General features: G+C 44.3%; 2 protein-coding genes across 5 annotated transcripts in view; both read right to left on the bottom strand.

Annotated features, from left to right (window-relative positions):
* ash1l (ash1 (absent, small, or homeotic)-like (Drosophila)) overlaps positions 1-11,914 on the bottom strand; it is a 33,344-nt gene extending 21,430 nt beyond the window's left edge. For 2 of the 4 annotated variants that reach the window (XM_059349518.1, XM_059349521.1), the window contains exons 1-4: positions 11,685-11,913; positions 10,667-10,763; positions 6,926-7,728; positions 1,703-6,128 (exon numbers count right to left, since the gene is read on the bottom strand). In XM_059349518.1, the coding sequence (XP_059205501.1) occupies positions 1,703-6,128; positions 6,926-7,534 (5,035 nt within the window). In that variant the 5' untranslated portion in view covers positions 7,535-7,728; positions 10,667-10,763; positions 11,685-11,913. Of the gene's footprint in view, positions 1-1,702; positions 6,129-6,925; positions 7,729-10,666; positions 10,764-11,356 lie in introns of all 4 variants that reach the window. The other 2 variants (XM_059349519.1, XM_059349520.1) reach the window with 2 other exon arrangements.
* A 2,169-nt stretch (positions 11,915-14,083) lies between these two features.
* On the bottom strand, positions 14,084-21,149 carry rnf115b (ring finger protein 115b). The gene is made up of 10 exons (XM_059350165.1): positions 20,877-21,149; positions 20,608-20,797; positions 18,771-18,829; positions 18,589-18,646; positions 18,288-18,499; positions 17,137-17,205; positions 16,922-17,000; positions 16,601-16,694; positions 14,508-14,623; positions 14,084-14,326 (listed from the first exon to the last, which is right to left on the bottom strand). The coding sequence occupies exons 2-10, from the start codon at positions 20,683-20,685 to the stop codon at positions 14,204-14,206; spliced, it is 888 nt and encodes a 295-aa protein (XP_059206148.1). The 5' UTR covers positions 20,686-20,797; positions 20,877-21,149; the 3' UTR covers positions 14,084-14,203.
* Between the last annotated feature and the right edge of the window lie 586 nt (positions 21,150-21,735).

Genomic DNA, 21,735 nt, shown 5'->3' with positions numbered 1-21,735 from the left:
GAAGATCCATGCTTTGTGAGGTAAATGGCTTCAGTTCCCTGTCAGGACGAGTTATTTAACAGCAAGGTAAAGCAGTGAATATATCCTGTTCACGGCAGTACTGTAGGTAATACACTGAAGTATTTCATACAGCCTCTTTTCAAAAATTTCAAACTCTGCCTTTTTGCAGTTAATACATTTTCTTTGCATTTTCTTTTGTTGAAATCTGAATATTTGGGATGCAAACACACTCTGCTCTTTAATGCTACACCTTATTCTCAGCCTCCTTTACAGTCTTTTTCCCCCATTCTCACACAAAAGTATTCAGTCAGTGTACATCTATCGACTCCCATCACTCCCCACTTGTCTTGTGTGCCAGCCCAGTCTCCACCCTTGGCCTCCTCTACCTTCATAGTCTGCGACCGCTGTCTGACCCCGAGTCCTAAGCCGTAATCCAGGATTACCCTGGCATGGTTTGAACTACACCATGCTGTCTCAACTGGGACCTTACAGCTTCCCATCTCACTTACTAACATGCACGTAAACACAAACACCCACCCCACAGGTGCTCCCACACACAGACACAGAAGCACATCAGTCTTTGTCAGGAGGCATTCAGAGTCACACTGATGAAGACCATTGCTGAGGCATTGTGTCTTATATCAGCAGCATGAGCTCGGCCCAGGTGCTGGGAATACTAAAGCATAGGACTAGGCCTCACATTGTGGTCTTTTGAGGGAAATGTCTACTAAATATAGCATGTTAACAAAACACTCCACCCCTTTTGCTCTGGCAGGAATGCTATATCAACTGTGGCCAACTGCGGCCATCCACACTCACAGAGGAGCCAGTTTAAGTCATTACACATGTTTTTTTTTGCCAAGCCAATAACCACTAGTAAGAGCTACCAAATGTGACATGAGACAGTGTACGCACAGGGGATGTCACTGTCTTTCAAGGGTTTTTTTTTTCTACTAAAATAAGTGGCCCATTCCACTTAGTATTTTCTCCGTACAGATGGGGGACAGCTGAGACGGCAACAGAGACAGAACAGATAATTTTCTAGTGTTGTTCGATCCAACCACGACTGAGGGATGGAGGGTCAAGTTGTAACCACTTCACAACTTCTCATCACTATGAAGGATTTTCAGGCTTCAATGAGCAGAGATCAAGTGAAGATTTGAGTGCCCACTCACTGTGCCATATGGCAGCGTCTGAAATGGTTATTGCCCAAATACATAGTCCTGGAACCAGTGCTGGATCTAATTGATTGCACACTGTGCCAGTTTTACCATAGTCATGTGCCAAGCCATAAAGCTCATCAGACATCAGCCAATCATGTTCAGCCACAGGACCTGAGATACAACTGCATGCACAGAACTATTTTTGGAAAATGAATTCGGTGCACAATTGACTCCACTAACCTTTAACAATGTCAAATTTAATTTAGGGCAAAAGATATTCTGCGCTGAATAGCTCATCAAACTCAAAGCATATAGGGCTATATGAATGACAAGGGATTCAATACAGTAACTGGAATGTTCAAGAACAAATGAATGCAAATAGCTCCCTGCTGCTTTTGTTACAGGTTATTACAGTCTTTTCTTTATTGAAAATGAACTATGCAGATGCTTTTGTAACCTATATATCAGCGGGAGCTCTGCTATAGGCAGCAAATTCATACAGACCCCATTACAAGTGAACTAAACAAAATTAGACGTACCTAACTCTCTCCTTTCTGCTGATGTTGAACGGTCTTTCCTCATCGGCCTGTCCATGCGGGAGAAGCTGGAGCTCTCTGTGACTACCTCAGCCTTTCTGCTCCTGCCCCCCTTCAGCGTAGTGCGGGTGAGAGCAGAGGCAAACAGATTTGTAAGGTTTGGAGAATCATGGGCTCCAGGCTCTACATCCTCTGTGGGGCTGAGTGGCTCCTCATCCTCGCTGTCTGAGCAGCCTGCTGGGTCTTCAGCCCGTCCATCTGAGAAGGGACCCTGACCGGGTGCCACATGACTCCGTGAAAGCTTAGAGTAGTCCGCCTTTGAGCTGCCCATCCTGAACCAGGACTCTACTGGGTGGTGACCTTTTGAGCTGCTACCCAGCGCAAGCCTGGATGGGCCGAGACAGGACATGGAGCTCTCTTTGCGCTTGTACCTTTCTGCAGACGAGGATGAGGAGGATGAAGGAGAGTTGGCAGAAGTGGAGGCAGCTTGCTTACTGGCACTGGTGCTGGAGGTGTCTCGTCCAAAGCGGCATCGTTGTAAAGACTCTGCCATTCCCAAACTGCCAACTCGCTCCCCTTTCCCTGATGCTCCACTGTCAGAAATCCCTGCACTTGCCCGACTCCCTGATCCTCCTCTTGCTGCTTCCTCTCTGTCCTCCTCAGCACAGCGCTCTCTGTGTTTGTGTCTGTGTTTGTGTTTGTGGTGCCAGTTGAAGGAAAGCTCAGAGGACATGGGTGGATATAGGACAGGGGACCGTCCTCCTCCCAGGTACTCCTGCCTAAGCAGCTTATGTTTTTTCTTGTGAAATTTAGAGGGGTTCAGCAGGAGATGTGAAGGGTGGTGATGATGCATGTAAGATGTGGGGGGAGGAGGGGGGAAAGAGGGTGAGTGGTGAGAGTGGTGGGATGGGGCGGTGTGGGGTGACTGATGGTGTGGGTGTGGATACAGAGCGCTAGCTGGAGGAAAACCTCTGTAATAGCCCAAACCCAAGGGCCCAGAGGAGTAGGGAACACCGTATGAGGGATGGTAGAAGCCTCCACTGGAGAGTGGGAATCCAAGCCCAGGTACAAAGGGAACCTCAGACATGGACTCCCTCAGTTTGGGAGGCCGTCCACGTTTCTTCTTCATGTCTGGTTTACGAACATAGTGCAAGGGGTCACAAGAGTATGCAGGATGGGAGTAGAAGCTGCCAAAGTTAACCCTGAAGATAGTAGGCAGAAGGTCCCTGTGGACATAATGATGTGGAGGAGGGCCACCTGCGCCTCCTAAGCCACCACTGGCCCTGCTCCCAACTCCTGGCACTCTACTTGTTCCTGCTATGCCTATTCCACTGCCGAGCCGGTGCCCTGTGGTACGGTGTGCTATCCGTATTTCACTCAGTCTCACAACAATCTCATCCAGCTCAGCGAGAAAGTCTGGGTCATGCCGCCTGGAGCGCAGCTGCAAGTACTTCTTCTTGCGTTTCCTTTTCTGTCTCTTTAGCTTGTCGTAGCCAGGGCAACCATGGCTGCGGCGTTTGCACTTGTGCTTATGTTTCTCCTTATGCCCTATTAAGGAGGAGGCGGGAGCTGCTGGGTGAGCTCTCCTGGGATCGGGTGATGACCTGGCCCCATGGGGTGATGGAGAGGGTGAAGGATGTTCCATAAGCACTGCAGAGTGTCGCCGCCTGCCTCTGGAATTAAGGCCCACCCCTGGACCCATAGCCGAACCCATGACCCCTGGCATTAATAATCCACTGCCCATCCCCGGTGGCATCCCGATTGCACCCAAGCCACCCGCCCCTCCAGCTTTCTCACCACGATCAGAGGTGCTGTTATTGTCTGTTCCTATACCACTGTCACTAGGCACGGTCTCCTCACTGTGTGACTCACTGACTGGTGACGGAGTGGCTTCTTTTAGCTCACTGAGGGGAGCAGGGGAGGTTGGATGGAGCGGCCTGGGAGGGGAAAGCTTATGATAATGGTAGTGCTGCCTGTAATGGTGATGATGGTGATGGTATCCACGGCAAGATGACTTTTTCTGGGAAGCTGCTGTGGCCAAAGATGACGATGTTGAGCCCAACCCTTGGTTGCGAGGGTTAGGGGCCGAAAAGGTCGGGGGAGGGAAGGAGAACGTGTTGTGGCTATGATGGGGGTTGGAATAGTGAGAGTGACCTGCAAAGTGCACTGAGCCTGGCTCCACAAAGCTGGCATCGCTGATGGGACTGTGGCCTCCACTAGACTGTGAGAGGGAGGGGGAGGGAAAGACCTCTGAAGAGGAGAGCTGGTGCTGTTGCTGGGACTGTGACTGATGGTGATGGAGAGGGGAAGTGGTGTTTGGGGATAGGAAGGGTTCTGGTGGTGGTGTAGCTGAGGCATGAGATGCTGATTTTGGTTTACGGCCTCTCCTCTTCCCCATGTATATTGTGCCCTTTTTACTGACATTAATTTGTGGCCCCAATTTCCCCCCAAAAGAAGCCGCCAGTGAGGACAATGATTGAGTTGCAGCTTCCACAGAGCCAACCACCCCAGTGGGGGCGCATTTAGGGGTGTCTTCTGGTCTTGGGCCTAACAAGATTTGACTGAGGATACGCTTCCGTTTCATACTTTTCATCTTATTGATCTTGCCTATAATAGTTTTCATGATAAGCTGCCCATTTCCCTTGGTGCGGAACCGTTTGTCTCCCATGTCCCCGGCCTCTGGAGCCAACGTGGGAGGCTGAGACTCCTGGGGTAAGGTAGGAGGAAGGCGCTTGGGGCGTCCACGTTTTCTAGGCATAGGTTTAGGGGGATTCAGGTCCACCTCTGGGTGAAGAACAGGTGGATCCTGCTCTTCTTTGGACTTCATTAAAGATGAAAAGACCTTGGAGGGGGCCAGCTTGTTTGGAAGGCACCCACGAGCCGGAGCGTCAAGTGTTGGCATTTTGGACTTCGGCCTTCCCCTTTTCTTAGGCTGGCCTGAAAAGAGATGTGACGTTGGACTTTGTGGCACAGGATTTGGTTTGACCTTATTTGGGTTTGGAGGCCTGCCCACAGGTCTTTTAGTCGGCGGTGAGGGCGTTTCCAAGCTTGAAGATAAAGGCAAAGTGGTTTTGCTCTGGTCGAAAAGACAATCCTGGCCCGCTCTTTGACCCGGCAGCTTGTTCATATGACGACTCCAGCGAGGTTTCCTCCCCCTGCGTTTTTTAAGGGGTTTGCTGTCCTGCTCTGCTGAAGAGTCTGCGGATGAATCAGGAGAATCATCTCTGAGTGGTGTTGGTGGGCCTTCATCATCATCATCATCATCATCATCATCTGGCTCTGGTGAAGAAGACGCTCTTTGTCGTACAGGCTCAGGGGGACTGCTAGTCCGACCAGGGCGGCTACTATCCCGATTAGGACTGCGCTTACTTGGACTAGAACTCTTCCCCCTCTCAACTCGCAGTGATTGATTACTAGCCCCCTTGTCTTTTCCTTCTGGCTTTCCTGTTGAAGGAGGGCACTTGGTTAAGTCTCTAGGGCCATCACTGTCCTGATCCCTCTCACTTGCACTGCTTTCATCTGCCAAGGCAGGACTCTCGCGTGCATGGTGTCCTTGTGAGGGAGCAGGGGAGCCCAGGTGACTCACTGCACTCACTGTCCTCTGCTCGGCTGAAGTGCTTGAAGAGGATGAAATGGGACAAGATTGTGAAGATGTGTTGTGGGGTAGACAGTGAGCTGGACGTGACTGTGGTTTAGAAATGCTACTGTTGCTGTTGTCGCTGTTGCTGTCCTTTGACATGGCTGACAGGCGGTTATTAGCATAGGTGAGTGCTGGGCTGTTGCTGCGACTACTGCTGTTGCTGTGGCTGTTACCGCTGCTGCTACTAGCTTTCTCAGCCCCGTCAGTGTCCTCTTTTCTTTGTGGAGTCATGGAAGGTGAATTGTCCATAACACAGTCTTTGTTCCTTGAACCATAGGGCCGACCAGGTGGCCGTGATACAGGAGGTGGTGGAGAAAGGTGTACCATTCTTGAATATGTGTTCCTGTTCGCCATAGCCCTGTCTCGTTGCTTGGCTGTGGGGGCCATAAAACCTGAGCTTGGCAGAGAAGGAGCGGGCTCAATCTTTGCAGGTTTGGCTGGCTTGGGGGTCTTTGATGGTGGGCAAGTCGCTATGAGTTGAGCTAATTTTTCAGCAACTGAGGGTGTACCCCTATTTTGAACACTCTTGTCCTTGTCTCTCTGACTTTCAGTGCTGTAGGTGTATTGTGGAGGTTTGACAGCTTCAAAGATGGGTTCTTTTGATGCAGGAAGTGGTGGAGAAGGTGAAGCTGTCCGGGGGTTGGGTTGTGGAGTTGGTGTTTTCTTCCCAGAGGGATGCGTTTTGCTGTCTGGTGGAGGGCGATGAAGGTTGAGGGGTCTCTCAGATGTGGTGCTGGCTGCTTTCGTGTCTGGCTTTGTATCAGACTTGCAATCCGTCTTTGGTGAACCCTGCAAAGAAAAGGAGATGGCAAGTTAGTGAGAACCAATAGGTGGAGGAGGAATAATTTAATTATTACAGCTCTAAATTAAATGGATGTGTGGATACACTTTTCTCTGAACACTTAAATTTCAGAGACACAAAATTTTAAACAAAAGTCGTACACAGATATGCGATTACAAATTTAAGAGGAATATGGCCAAATTGGAAGCTTCTAATAGCTCTGAACCTAAAATATCTGACAGCCTGAGATAGAACAAACCATCAATCAGAAATAGGTTTCTATAACGCTTTACAAACTGCAATACATTGATAAGATTTTCTGTCTGCTGCTCCCCCGGGATGCCCAGGGGGGGAAGTTACACTCAACTCAATAACACTTATCAGGGTCAGATTGGGGACAGAGGGAGAGCTGGAGAGGGGGTCATGTAGCAGAGGGGGGTGGAGAGGACATTGCAGTGCAGAAACAGAGGATAGACGACACAGACGGAGGGAGATGGGAGGGGGTGGTGCATGATGAATAGAGACAGGCCAACAGAGAACACAAAGAAAACTAAAGAACAATTTATGCTCTGCTCTTTATCCGTGCAATAACACAGTGATTACTGCAGTAACCTTTTTGTTGACCACTTCCTCACCGACGACTGAGCAATAATAACATTTTTAAGGAAGTAGGGTAAATGTACAAAAAAGAAATGTAATACACGGGTGAACAATCTGACCGTCTATACCAGATTTTCCCTTTTTCCAGAGTATGAATCCATTGCTGAATCAAAATACATAAACTGACTATGTTCTCCCTGCTTACCCTTTTTGCTGGAGCGCTCCCATTCACTTGGGAGGGTGACAGGGTGGTAGTGCTGACGGGAGGAGGAGCAGGAGGAGGTGGCGTAGGAGCTTTAGCGGAGGGGATTGATGAAGATGATGAAGCTGGTTTGTTGACACTGGGACTCTTCTCCTTATCCTTTTCCCTGCCATGTGAAGGACTCTGGGTCTGTGCTCCTGCCCCATCACCTGTAGCCCCAGCACGGTTTCCACGAGCACCGCCACCTCCGCGCCCCGTATGCCTCACGGTGGCCCTGAAGGCTGGTCGGCACACGTAATTCTCCAAGATCTTAGGGGGCTTCTTCATGCGTTTTGCCTGAAGTCCTATCTTAAGTTTGACATTGCCCTCGGACAGGCTGCTCTCTTTGATGGAGAAATGGGACTGGTCACCTCCAGCTCCACCCTGCCCATTCGCTCCTGCCCCTGCTGCAGCAGCAGAGGCAGCAGCAGCTCCCTCTTTCTCTCTGTCTCTCTTCTTCTCCTCCTCTTCTTCTTTCTTTCCACCCCCTCCCTCTTTCTCTCGCTCCCCTGAGGGGACACCTGAGAGAAGAGGAGGTGGAGTTGCAGTTCCCCCCTGATTTTTCGGATCCATCAGAACTTTACAGGATGTGCAGGTTTACTAGGGAGGGAATGTTGTGGATACCAGGTAGAGTTTTTGTCGGGGTATGGGAAAGGGGTTAAGGGGGAAAGGGGGGAGGGGGGTAACGGTGAGGGTGAAGCTCTCCTTGTTTAGAAGTGGCTTCTCTCCCTTCCTCGGCTGTCCAGCCCTCGTTCTCCGTCCTTCAACTGTCAGAGTAAAGACAGGGAGAGCAGGGAGAGAGAAGGAAGGTGGAGGGAAAATAACAAAAAAAACATTCAACATTAGTCACCGCAACACAGAACATAAACCAAACATTGACAGTTTTAAACATCACCCTGCACCTGAGAAGTATAAAATGTCCTATAATGAATGATGGTAGTAAGCAGACAGAGGGCAACAATTTTTATCATCTATTTGGCTAGAGGCTGTCCTTCATCCCGTCTGGGTGACTTTTTATGGTGTGTTCGTCCTCACAGCCTATAACAATCTGTGACCTATTTACACAGCCAAGGCTCTTCTACCTGGGAAATTTAACCTAAGGCTCAAGGACTTTGAATTGTCCACCTGAGAACTACAAAGCCCATATTCCAAGCCTAGATTCAATAGTTAATCCCACCGTGCTGCCGCATCCTTATGAGGTGTTACAGGATGGGATGCCAAATGAGCAATCCCTTAAGTTCCCTCATTAGTTGCAGTGGAAACGGGTGTGTGTGATTGTGGCAAAGAGCTCACACCCTATGTTAGCACAGCAGCAGCATAGAGCAGCATGTTTCTTAATTGTGCTCCTTAGAGGACAGGCCAATTCAATGAAGTTGTCTACAGCTCCCTGTGGCCACTGAGTGATTTAATGCGGATTCGCCCCCAAGCAGGTGCTTTCTCTGGGTGAAGTCATTTGGAGGCAATTCAGAACTGTGACCTCAGCACATTGGGCCCTCTGGGACTAGACAGAGGATCCGGCCGCCTTTCCCAGCCTTCGCCAGCAGCAACTGAGAGTGAGTGATAGAGCGTCAACGTGCCGGCGGTTTCTCTGCGCCCTACATTAGTGGAGAGCACTAAAGGAGCCACTTAATGGAGCCTGAGGAAAGTCATACAAGTCGACACATCACTAAAGTGTCACAGCAAGAGGAAAAAAAAGAAACCTACCCTACAAAGTGTCTCAGACCATGTTTGTTTTGGATTACGACTGTGGAAAACAGTAGTAGAGATTTCTTTTTTTGTTGAACCACACAGTAAACGCAGCCCAATTTTTGGAGTCTGGCCTGTCGTTCCCCCACGCCCACTTTTTCTGTGTTTACTTCAATTACTCACTCCATTTCGCCTCAAAACTGCAGACTCCCCCTCGCTACACATACCACACTGAAATCACACCTCCCTCTTTTCTTGAACACTCCATCAATCTCTGTGTTCTTTCACCGTTTTCTTTAAGCTTTTCCGTCCTCTCCCTCCTCTATTTCGAAAACTTGGAAAGCAGTAGTAGCAGCACACAAACTAAAGTCACTGTGTTCCTATTTTAATCAAAAACACATTTCACCCACCATCCCTCCCCCAGCTCCGTTCCCTGTGTCCTTCTCTCACAGAGTGACAAATGTTCTCCTCATTCTTTTATACTAAGCGCTCACAGTGATACTAGCTGCTTCCGCTGCCTGACAGCAGCTATGCCAAAAATAAGCCACTGTAGTACCTAACTCTGTGTGAGGCTACTGACACAAGTCTAGAGAAAAGCCGCCCGGAGAGCCAAAAACATTCCTCTCACCTCTAACAAGCTAAGCCAGGTCATTTACTGGCACTTGTTCTACTGTAAATGATCCGACACTGGGCACGAATCACTTTCTATTTTGTGATTGATAAGCCGTAACGGTACAGCATATCATTTTCATGTTGAGCATCCAGTTACTTCTGTACTTACAAAGCATTAACACTACACTGCAGTCATTTCGGGGCTTTTTACAGTTATACTGAAAAACAACAGAATGACAGCACTACTGGTTCTGAAGACAGATATCAGTCATCATGCCTGACTGTTTGTTTGCTTGCTTTTACTTTCGGAGAAATAAAAAGGAGTTAACGCAGAAAGACGGGCATATAAAACACGAAAATATGTCAGAAATTAAAATGGGAAAACAGGAGAATCAATAATCAATATCAGGCCTGTAACCTATAAGAAATGGCAGAGCAGACAGGAACGTAGTAAACAACTTCCCGCGCCCCCTCCCATTTCTTTCCTCCCCTTACTCCCTCCCTCCTTTCACTCCCTCCTCACTTTTGCACACGTTGTTCATAACTGCTGATTTCCCTTTGGCCATAGCAATAGTATCCAACCCACCCACCCCCCACATCATTCACATGAGGGCTGGCGTCTGCCCTCAGAGCTGCGTGTCATTTCCAGGGCTTTTACTCTATCGGCATTAGTACAGAGCCGTGCTCAGGGGGGGAGATCAGCCAAATTCCTTTACTACTACCGCTAGTTTGTATCATCTAACAGCGGAAGTGCTCGAACATAAGTCTAACATACTATCACCTTAAATCAAAGTGGCTGCTATAATGTTTAAACATACGAGATTGCAGAAAAGGCTGCAAGAAATCGGACCGGAATGACAGGTGTCAGTCACAGCAGCAACCTGCAAACACCAGTCTCTAACAGCCCGTATGATAGTAACTGGTTTAAAATACACTGGATAACATGTATGCATAACATTTTAATTAACTACACTTTCCTTCATGTTATGCAAAAAACGTGGCTGGCCAGCGGAGAGGGCTGAACGAACCAAATAACGTTATCTGCTTTCGGTTTCCTGTACAGTCAACACTGCCCCTCAAGGGAATAACTCGTGAGCCTGAGAAAAGCATCACCCCTTAATCCACTAGTATTCACTCAGCAAATTCACCCCCGTTTAGTCATATTCATAATTACGGCTTCAATCGAAAGGAAATCCGGCCTCAAAGACATGCTCTTGCAGTTTCTGAAAGCCGTTAAGGTGACACTGCAATGCATGCAGACATAATTTCACCTACTTGCGTGCAAACATTGCATAAAAAAAATCTCCTGACGGGACTGATAGCAGTGAGTGAGAAACCTGATTCCTGCACCGTTATGTCAACAACAACAAAATCTACAAATGTATTAAAATGATGATATTCACTCACCTCTGTAAATGTCCAGAAACGGTGTTCACATTATTTGGCTCTGTGTCCTCCCTTCGTGTGTATTAACGTGGTGGCCACATAATTTATCTTCCAAGTGCTGAATTGCCACAAAAAAAACATGAAAAATGTCAGATTTGTGCTACATTACTGCTGTTTTTTAAATGTAAAAATCGAAAGCAAGTAACATGAGATAAAGCGACAATATGAAATTAGTATTTTGTCTCCAAGTATCAAAGCTACACATGCATAACAAAATGCTGTTTTTCCGATGTGCCAAAATGGTTATAACTAAGCAATAATCTTAATCGCAGCCACAAATCCCAATCAGAAATCAATGCACACGGCTCTTGACCGCGTACAGAAAATTGATTAACCTTGCCACCTCCAAAACACAAAGTTGCGATGGTGTCACCGTGTAAAGCATCCCCACCAAAAAATATGTATTTCCATAATATTTTGGATAATAACAGGCAAGGCGGTAAAGTAATAAGTATGGCGTGGCTACATGGTTCACACAAAAAATAACCCAAGCATTGTGAAAGGTTTGTGTTTATTTTGTAACAAGCTACCATCCGTCCAATAATAGACAGCCTGTGCTACATTTTGTATCAATGGCACTGGCAGAGGCTAACTAGCCGTCTATAAGCAGCCTGTTTCAAGGCGATTTAGGCAAATTCAGCTTTAACTTACGCTGTATGGAGGCTGCAAATGAGTAGCAAAACGCCTACAGCTTTCAAAAACAACGTGTAAACCGAGTGAATATGACACAACCCCGGACAAGTGATGCACATAATCTTACATCTCCGTCACATTCTCGTGTTACTACATCTCAGCTACGACGGCTAGCGATGCACTAGCATGTCAGCTAAAGCACAAAAATCTCCCCACGCTAATTCAGAGACAAGCGAGCGGTTAAATCGACAGAAATATACACGAAGAAAAAAATTCCAGCGGGTTAAATTCCAGCGGTGTAAAATAACAGATGCAGCGCCGTGTAGGTTATTAAAAAAACACTAACTGTCAACAAAATGGCGGCTGCGTTGAATCAACAGAGACCCGAAATGGATCGCCTTCTATTCCTTCTTCCTCCGTGTTAAAATCCTGTTTTCCTTACAGCGGCTGGTGTCCGTGTTATCTCCCGAGATGCTCCGAAATCCACTCCCGACACGCCGTTAGCTAGGCCTGGATGTGTCAGCACGGGCCTCCCTCGTTAACCGGGCCTCCATGTCTACTCAGCCCGTATCGCTACTGTGTCAGTACAACACGGGCATTCTCGGTCCCAGAGAGGAGGAGGAGGGAGGGAGGGAGGAGGAGGACGGGCAGAGGAGGGCGGAGGGGAGCGGGGAGGAGAGGAGAGGAGAGCAAATGTCGGTCGTACGTGGTTCCTGCGGTCCTTTGGTCATTGACAAAAATGTCTGTGTTTCATTATTTCACTATTCTGTGTCTGTGGCCGGGCTGAGGGTGTGTTTGCTGGAATGCAACAGTCAACTGTCAAAGTGGCGCTGCTGCTCTCAGCTTCTGCACAGACTAGTGTCAACACAACGTTACAGTATATAAACAGTACAGACAGGAGGAGGCACTTTAGCCTATAAATAAATAATTCTGCTCCATAAGGATGTTAGTTCTTCAGGGCATGGACGAAATTTTGATCTCAGAGGTGGGGTGGGGGGGCACAAGTTTATTTAATAAAACTCAAACTCTTTCAGTTCACTGTGTTTTCTAGTAGTTATTCTAGTTTTCTATTGTTACTTTTAAGTTTACTGTTCCCTTTTTTGGTTTGAACTTTTGTAAAGCATGTAGCAAAACATTATCACCCAATTCTGTGTTTCACCTTGTTAGTGAACTTCACTCCAACTCTGTACCACCAATTTTACACTTATTTTTGAGTTCTTGACCCAGCTCATGTCACAATTTTTAATCTCATGACTAATGTTTATTCTTTCAACCTCACCTGTGAGCCTCCAGCCTCTTCTCCTCCATCTCCTCCAGCTTCTCCTCCTCGAGCTTTTCCTGCTCTACCTCCTTCTGCATCTCTACTCATCAGTCACTGGACAAAAATATATTGATGCATGACATGAACAGTGTGACAATTTGCGGTGTAACAATCATCAATTTTGATGATACGGTTATAGAGGAAAAAACTTAGTTTCACAATTATCATGAGTATGGATGTAAAAAATCACATTTGTAATCCAGGGCTGTGAGAGCTCCAATGATGTGTATTCATTCAACAAAACGTGCCAGTCATTTGTGTTAACAGCTTCCTAAAATATGAGGATTTGCTGCTTTTCTTTTTTTTTTATTATAATCTGATGGTGTCAACTGGAATTGATGGGTTCCACTACTGGCATTGATAATAACTTAATATTTAAATAATGAAATAGTAACATCATGTTAATTTTTTCACTTTTTTTGTTTTTTGCTCATTTATAGACTCAGAAGCTGATTCATTGATGATTCGATAAAATAAATAATTGATAATGAAAATAATTAAAAGCTGCAGTTAGGGATGTTCAATACTAGTAATGATGATTACTGTTATATTTAAAATATTAAATTCTGATATCATATTAAAATTAATTTATGGCTATATCCCAATGACATTGGGATATAGCCCTTTGATAGGTTTTTGTTTTTTACATTTCTTTTATATTTATTTTTTTGCCAATTAAATAGTAATAAAGCAAATGATTAAGCAACAAATAAAAAAATAAACTAATCAATAAAAAATAATCAGTACATGAAGTTACGGGTGTTACAATACACCAGTATTAATAATAGCCATAATATTTAAATAATGCAATATTACAATAATATTGTGTAAATAATCCAGCACTTCTTCAATCATTTCAGTTTCTCTGTATTTTAACTTTGTCTCTATTTTAAATGTTTATCCAACAGAGAAGAGACAAAACACACAATAATTAAGCAGTAACAACAGTGCTGACAACCAAATTAAATCTCCTGATAATAGGGACATTGGTTGGTAGACCAATAAGCAGTCTACAGTGAAAAAAACTAAACTGCCTCAGACTCTGTCATGATATGGAAGATGAAAGAAGGTGGAGATCACAGGGTTAGGCTTTAATATAGAGAATCAGATTGGGTGGAAAAACAAAATAATCTGGATGAAGAAATCGTCTTACCAAAAGCCTTAATGCAAAAGTGTTGCTTCATAACTCTGTGAATTCCTATCATTTTGACAACCACTGGCAGCGCAGTGGCGATTAGTTCATGACATCAAAGTCAGTGATTCAGAAAACCACTTAAGAGGGCAGTGTAGCGAGAAGGACACATCACCTCCACATCTCGCCCGCTAACTGCACGATCCTGCATGGTGTGTAGTGTAGTTTAGAAATGGCGAAGACATAAAGGTCCTTTAGCAGTGATGAATGAAGTGTGAGTTGAAGCTGAAAGTTATGACTGTGATGCATGTAATGTATTTTATTCATAAGCAGTCGGTGAAGAGGGAGCGGGCTGAGGCGAGCAGCGTGTCTCTTGAAAACAGTGAAGGAGGTAGAGTTGTTTGGAGGTTCCTCAGATCGCCTGCCTCTCCTGTTGTTCTGTCCTGATGGAGTGGGCTTCTGGGGGTTCTGATGTGGGCGGGAGGCTGTTGTCGACTCCGTCAAGGCTTTTTCGGCACACTGGGCAGGTATCGTGCTGAGAGACGGAGAGAAAAACAAATTATTCTGCAAGAAAAAATAGTCAGCATCTATGGTGCAGCCTGACAAAAACATCAGTGACAAAAATGTTCCTGTTGCCCTCAACTCAGGATGTGTGACACACTCTTAAAACCTGCAAACACTTCAGCCCACTGACCACATCCACTCCTCGTCCTTACCAGCTCCAGCCAAGGAACTATACATTCACTGTGGAAGTAATGTAGGCAGGGTAGCTTCCTGACAGATTCCCCTGATGCATACTCCTCCCTACAAACTGGACACTCCAGTCTGCAGTCTGAAAGAGAGAAACACACACACATAGAAGAAAAAAACAGAAACAGAAAGTATGAGTGAATGCAAGAGAAACAGACACAAACAGAGAGGAGTAGATTGAGAAAACCCAGTCATAACATTTCTTTTGATGATTCATAGCACCTCAAATGTGCAAGACAGGTCTCCAGGCTGTTAGAGAGGAACACAGTGATACATTTGTAATGTAGTCCTCTGTCATTTCACATAACTACCCCAGTTTAATGATGTGTGAATAAAGATTTAGCAGCATTCGTACCACTTTACTGTAAGTCATATATCTTTTACCTCAGGCTTTATCAATGGTCAATAAGTCATGTCTTGTGAGAAGTCATTGTGAGGCATGAATAAAACTATTTTAGGGACCTTTCACTACTTTTAGAAAGTAGTCTGCACCCAGGTCATAAAGACGTATTACTTATTATTGATTACTAACTCAAGTAACTAGGAAAGAGAGGAGGAGGCAAGATATGAGGAGAAAAGCAAAGTGGTGAATAGGTAAAGAAAAGTGGATGAAGGACACAGAAGAAAGAGGAGGTAAAGAACTGATAGGAGAAGGAAAGGATAATATGTGAGGGAAAGGTATAGGAGGAGGAGAGGGAAAAGTCGAGGAGGACAGGAAGGATGAGATGAGGAAAAGACAGATAAGAGGAAGTAAGGAGAGATAGGATGAGGGAAGAAAAGTAGGAGAAAAGGAAGGATGAAAGAAGGAAAGGAAGATAGGAGGAAGTAAGAAGAAATAGGAAGAGAAGAGTAAAAATAATAGGAGGGAAGGAAGAATAGTAGGATGAATGGAAAGGAAGAGTAATGCAAGGAAGGAAGGAGGAAAAGTAAAGAAAAGTAGGAAGAAGAAAGGAAAGAAACCAAGAGAAAAGGAAAGAAAGGAGGGAATATAGGAGAAGGGGAAGGGCAATGGGAAGTTGAAAGGAAAGAGAGAGGGATGCAAGGAAAGACAGGAGGCAGGAGGAGGAAAGAAAGTAAATAAAGAGAAAAGGAAGGATGATAAGAGATAAGAACAGGAAGAGGAAAGAAAATATGGGATGAGGGAGGTAGAGATAGAGATAGACGGGGGAAGGAAAATAGGAGGGATGGGAAGTTGAAGAGGGTAGAGTGACGGGAGGAGGAAAACAGATTAAAAAAGAGGAAGAGGAGGGTTAAAAAAGAGTGCACGAAAGATATCTTGGGGAAGGAGTGATTGGTGGAAGAAAAGAAAGATGAGAGCAGGGAAGGCGAGAAAGAAAGGGGGATGAGAGATAAAAGATGAAAAAAGGAAGGAGGGAAGGAAGAGACAAGGAAAAAAAAGTTAGGAAGTAAGGAGAGATAGGATGAGGAAAGAGAAGAGCTGGGAAAAGGAAAGAAAAATAGGTAGAAAGGATAGAAACCAAGAGAAATGGAAAGAAAGGTGGGAACATAGGAGGACAGGAAGGGCAATAGGAAGTTGAAAGGAAAAAAGAGGGATGCAAGGAAAGACAGGAGGAGGAATGAAAACAAATAAAGAGAAAAGGAAAGATGATTAGATATTATACAAACAGGGAAAAGGAAAGGAAACATGGGATGATTGAGGTAGAGCTAGATATAGAGGGAGGGGAGGAAAATATGAGGGATGGGAAGATGAGGAGTGGAGGAGTGACAGGAGGAGGAAAGATATCCGGGAGTGATTGGATGAGGAAAGGAAAGATGAGATCAGGGAAGGTGAAAAAGAAAGATGGGAATAAGAGATAAAAGATAAAAAAAGGAAGGAGGGAAGGACGAGACAAGGAATGAAAGTTTAGTGGAAGTAAGGAGAGATAGGATGAGGAAAGAAAAGAAAGAGAAGAGCTACAAGGAGGGAAGGAAAAGTAGGAGAAAAGGAAGGATGAGATGAGTAAAGAAAGATAGGGCAAAGTAAGGAGATAGGAAGAGAAGCGTAAAGGTAGCAGGAGGGAAGGAAGAAAAGGAGAATGGATTATGCTGGCCGTTCTACCTGTCTGTTCTTGAGAGATGCAAACTGTTGGCAGGGATGAGATCATGTCCTTTTCAGCAGGAGGCGGACCTGTGCTCTCCAACTGTCCTAACAGCTGAGAGGGAGAAGAAAGAATGAATATGGATAGAAAGGTGGAGGGGCAGAGAGGGCAAACTGAGGCAAAACAAGAATAAAAACGGGTGTATGGATAGAAGAGTTTGTAACTTAATGGGGGTTTTGTGTTTCATTATATAAGGCTGTGAGAGAGGGAAGATGAAGAATGAGTAACCATGATAAAAGCAAACTCTAAGCTTAGAAATCAACGCCTGTGATATCACTGACCTCTGTGATGACAGCATCCAGGCCTCCCTGACCCCACGCATAATCTCCAGGGTTTGAGTGCAACTGTAGCATGTTGGATCTGAGACACAGACAGAAAGAGAGCAGGAAAGGGAGAGAGAGAGAGAGAGAGAGAGAGAGAGATAAATGGAGGTTATCCACAACATTAGATGAAATCAAAAGTAACTGATGTAAAACGAAGATTAGAAAGTGCCTACAGTGCAGCTGGTGCAGCACCGGGGTTTCCATTGTTGGCAAACAGGCCGGCCAAGAACTGCTGCACGATCCTTGAAAGGGCAGAAAGAGACAGCAAAGATGTTGGCTTTAGTGTGCTTTCAAAACACATACTTTACTGTATATTCAGCAGTTTAAATGCATGCCATATGTTAGTAAATCAACTGATGCACGCAGCTGCTCCCTTCAAACAAAATGACAAGGCACACAACAGATAACAGCGTACTGTCTGATACTGACACTGCATGACTGCACATGATGAAGAATAATGATTTTACGTAAAGATCCAAAAGTGTGGAAGCTCACAAAGGTGTTTCCAACTTTACTCACCTTTTGAAGAACATTAACCCCACAAAATTGAGTGTTTACATTATAAAAGAGGGGGCTTCAAACTTGTGGAAATGTAAAAATTTGCAGGTGCTATGAGAGTTGTTTCTGTTCATAACAAAATTATAAATGTGTGCAAAAAGCTTTTAATAAGTTTAAATGGTATGTTGGTGGTTCCCCATGTCTGCTATTTATTTCCCTTTACTTCTACATCACAAGAAAAGTATACAGGGGTTTTATGTGGTTTTAAAGTTAATTTCAAGCACCTTTCAAGCATGTTCAAGCTTTTCTAGCACCTCACAGGTGTTATAAAATATATACTTATATACAGTATAGTTAAACCAAACATACTGCACACTTTAGCACGTCCATGTTCGGAAAAAATGCCACAAAAGTGCCCGCTTGGTAGATATGTACCCAAATCTGAATATATTAATAACAATATAACAAATAATGTGACAGAAGCAGATATCTTTTCTATTTGAAGTCATCACTGATATGCCTGTGCATCAGAAATTACATTTCTTAAAATGATGAATGAATATTAGGCTAGAAAATACAAAAATTGCATGACTTCCTGTATAAACAATGCTAATTTGTGGTCTTCTATCCCCACATCCAACCTGAGACCACATTTCAAGCAGTTTTAAGAACTTTCGGCTACTCAAAATCCAAGCACTTCAAGTGTATTCAAGGATTTCCAGCACCCATAGGAACCCTGTATGTAAATAACTGGCACAGTCAAGGCATACTAAAGGATTTTTTTCAGTACACACTGGTGATGTTTCTGTGTACCATGTCCACACACCCTTCCACTGCGGGCCTTTGTTCAGGCCTGGATGTCGTCTCTTGTTCAGGCTGGGAAGGAGGCTCTGGTTCTCGGGCCTCGACAGCTCCTGGAGACACTGGAGATGGAAGGCTCTGACCTGCAGATACCTGCTCGCTGTCATCCGGGTCGGACTCTGATGAGGGCGGATGCGACAGCAGAGCAGAGCGCTCCATAAACAGCAGCTGCCATAACTTGGAAAGGGACCAGAGAAGCAACATGTCAAACAAAGCCTCATAAAAAGAGGAGTGCGCGTATTAAAATGCCATTTGTAAGCACATACCTCTGAGAACAACGAGTCGGAATTGTCGCTGGCTGCTGATGTGCTGTTCTGCAGAAGACTAAATAAAATACAACTCTTCAGAGCCTGACGTGTCACTACAGTGAACATCATGCATTTTATTACATTGAAACATTTTTATAAACCAAAGAACAGTGAATTTAAACCTCCAAACTGAGCTGTACCTGGAGTCTTCTGTCACCTCTTCAATGAAGTCAGAATCACATCTGGAGCAGATGAAATCCTTTAAGAGAAAAAAGAAACATACACTAGACTGGCAAAAGAATGTGGACAAAAACTTCTTATCTCATGCCAAACTGTGGGGATTAATCTGCTGCTATAACAGCATCCGTTCTTCTGAGAAGGCTTTCAGCAGGAGTTTGGGATTTTACTGCAGATTGATGTTGAGTGATCTCGCTCATCCCAACGGGTGCTGAATGTGGCTGAGGTCAGCGCTCTGTGCTAGTTCTCTTACTTCTAATTGGAAAACAATTTCTTTACAAACAACCTGACTGTCCTGTCTTAAATATGACTGGCCTCCCCTGGAATACCAGGGATGATACCAGGTGTTGGCACAGTGAACTACATAAGAGCCTAATGTTGTACCCAATGTGCCACATAATTGGAAAAGAAAAACCTTAAACCATCCCTGTTCCTGGCCAAAAACTTACCAAATGGACTGCAGTTGTCTTCTTGGCCACCAGGATGCAAAACTCGAAAGAGAAAATGGTCTTTTCCAAACTGCTGGAGGCACACTATTGTCTTAAATGTTATTCCATGCTCATGTTGCATTATAATTTGCATGAATTAGAAGTGAGGGGCATAGCCCAAACAAGAACAGCAATGATCTGTTGATTAATAGACTTGGTGATCGACTGAAAATGAATCGTCAAAGTTATTTTTCTTGCAAAAATGGCAGAAAATGCTGATTCAGCCTCAAAAATATGGAAAAGTCCTGCTTTTTCTGTATTATATAATAATACAATGACTATCTTTCGGTTTTGGACTCACAAAACGGATATATGAGAAAGTGGGATGAACATTTTTCACTATTTTCTGAAATTTTATAGACCAAAATGGATCAATTAATGGAGAACGTCATCTGCAGATGAATAGATCATGAAAATAATTGCAGCTCTAGCCCAAAACCAAAAGTTCATACAAATGATGCCTCCCTGTGGATGAATGGTTAGGGACATTGTTGTGAAATATGCATCCCTCTCTATCTTAAAAAACAAGTAAAGTAGCAAAAAAGGAATCAGAAAATAAACCTTATGCAAATGTATCTGCTCATAGGTGTCAACACATTTTTGTCCACATGCTGCAGATTAATCCCATCTCTCTCTCTCTTACTCATAGACACTGGCTCTCTTTTCGTCACACACAAACACACGTGCGCATGTGCTTCATCATAACAATATGCAATGTGCGTAACCTGCAGCTGCGCAACAAATGCACTCCAACAGCTGCTATCACGGCGCCACAGGAAGGAATAATCTCCAGCAAAAACTATTAAAGTTAAACAGTTGAGGTGTTGTGTTTGGGCTTCATTGAGACAAAAAAATGTGACAAAACTAATCTGGCTGCAGGGGTTAAAGGTAAAGGCACCTATTTGCGGCTCTGAGGCATGTAACAGTTTAGGGAGCGCTTGTGGTGCATGTGGCGACACCCAGCCAGCCCCTCCTGCGTCTCTCACACGCAGTTGACAGAAGACAACTGGACCCACAGTCGCCAACAGTGGTGCTTCTAAATATGGCAACGTGAATCACCAGATTTCACTCCCTCTCTCTCTAATGTAAGATCCATGCTTTACGCATACAACAACCACGAAGTAGGCTGTCATATGTGTGCTTTAGTGATAATTCTAGTTATAATTTTAGTAAAAAAACAAAAAACAAACAGTTAACTTTGCGTATTTATAAAAAGAAAAAGCTCCATAAGTCTTAATCCGTCCCTTCGTGGCGGCGTGAATGATCCCCAGCTGCCATGTGGGGGGAAAAACACTCTCCAAAAGTGACTCACCGGGAGTTTGGGGTTTGTTTCACATTTACAGCAGTGACAGAAAAACCGGTGTTGTGGTGTGTCCGCAGCCTCCGCCATCTTCACGGTGACGCGCAGTGCCTGACGTTGCTGTGGCAGTCCATAAAAGTCCCAGACTGTCGGAGCAGTCCCGGAGGGTATGGTGGGGTGCTGAGATATGTCTCAATACAGGCTGCAGATGGCACATTAACACCATTCACAAGCAGGCAGCAAACTAATTTTTGATTAAAAAAAATCATATATTAGCCCACCAGCTGGTTCATGGGTCGGACTCGCTCCGCGCACTGCTTCTGCAAAGTTGCTTAAAAGAAGCAAACAGCTCAGAATGCAACAAGTTGGATCACAGTTGCAGTTTCCTCAGACGGTGTTGGGTGTCGCCAGAGAATAAAAAATGTTAAATGGGGATTCAAATTCAAATTCAAATTCAGATTCAAATATTTATATACAGTCTATGATTCAAACACATAAATATGCTTTAAAAAATGTATTTAATCGTTTATCATCTGCCAGGATTACTAGTTTCAGTAGCACTCGACCCAAGCTGTTGCCTAGCAACGCAATTCCTGAACGTTCTAAACCTCAGTTAATGACGAACAAGCTTTTTAAATAAAAAAGAAAACGAAAAAAAAAAATTGAACAAATTATCTGTTTTAATTATTTGTATAATTATGCATTTTTTTATGGCTGTCAATACACACTAGGATTCCGAAAAAAATGTTTTACTCAAAGAAATTTACTCGCTAGCTGGAAGACAAGGAAGCAACGATAAATGCTATGAAAACAAAGGCAATTAAGTTCATTGGACTGTCAGCTTGTTGAAATAATCCCACTAGGGTTGAAAATAAAAATGTTCTGATAAAAGTGTAAAAATGATAATTCTATTTAAACGTGTCTTTTCTGTTATTATTTTTCTCTATTTTGTATGACATTATGTTGAATTTAAGTTTTGTCATGTCTGTTATATTATCTATAAATTTGATGCTCAAGTGTTTTGTCTTAATCATCAAATTGTAATGATGATTGCTATAATAAAGTTGTATTACCTCATATGTCACTGTATTTTCTCAATTTTAAGTAAATCTCGAAGATATTTCTTCACCTTTTCTCTGC

This window comes from Centropristis striata, chromosome 14 (assembly GCF_030273125.1).
Source record: "Centropristis striata isolate RG_2023a ecotype Rhode Island chromosome 14, C.striata_1.0, whole genome shotgun sequence".
NCBI lineage: Eukaryota > Metazoa > Chordata > Actinopteri > Perciformes > Serranidae > Centropristis > Centropristis striata.
Note: the sequence above shows the minus strand (reverse complement) of the source record. Positions and strands in the feature narration are given on the sequence as shown.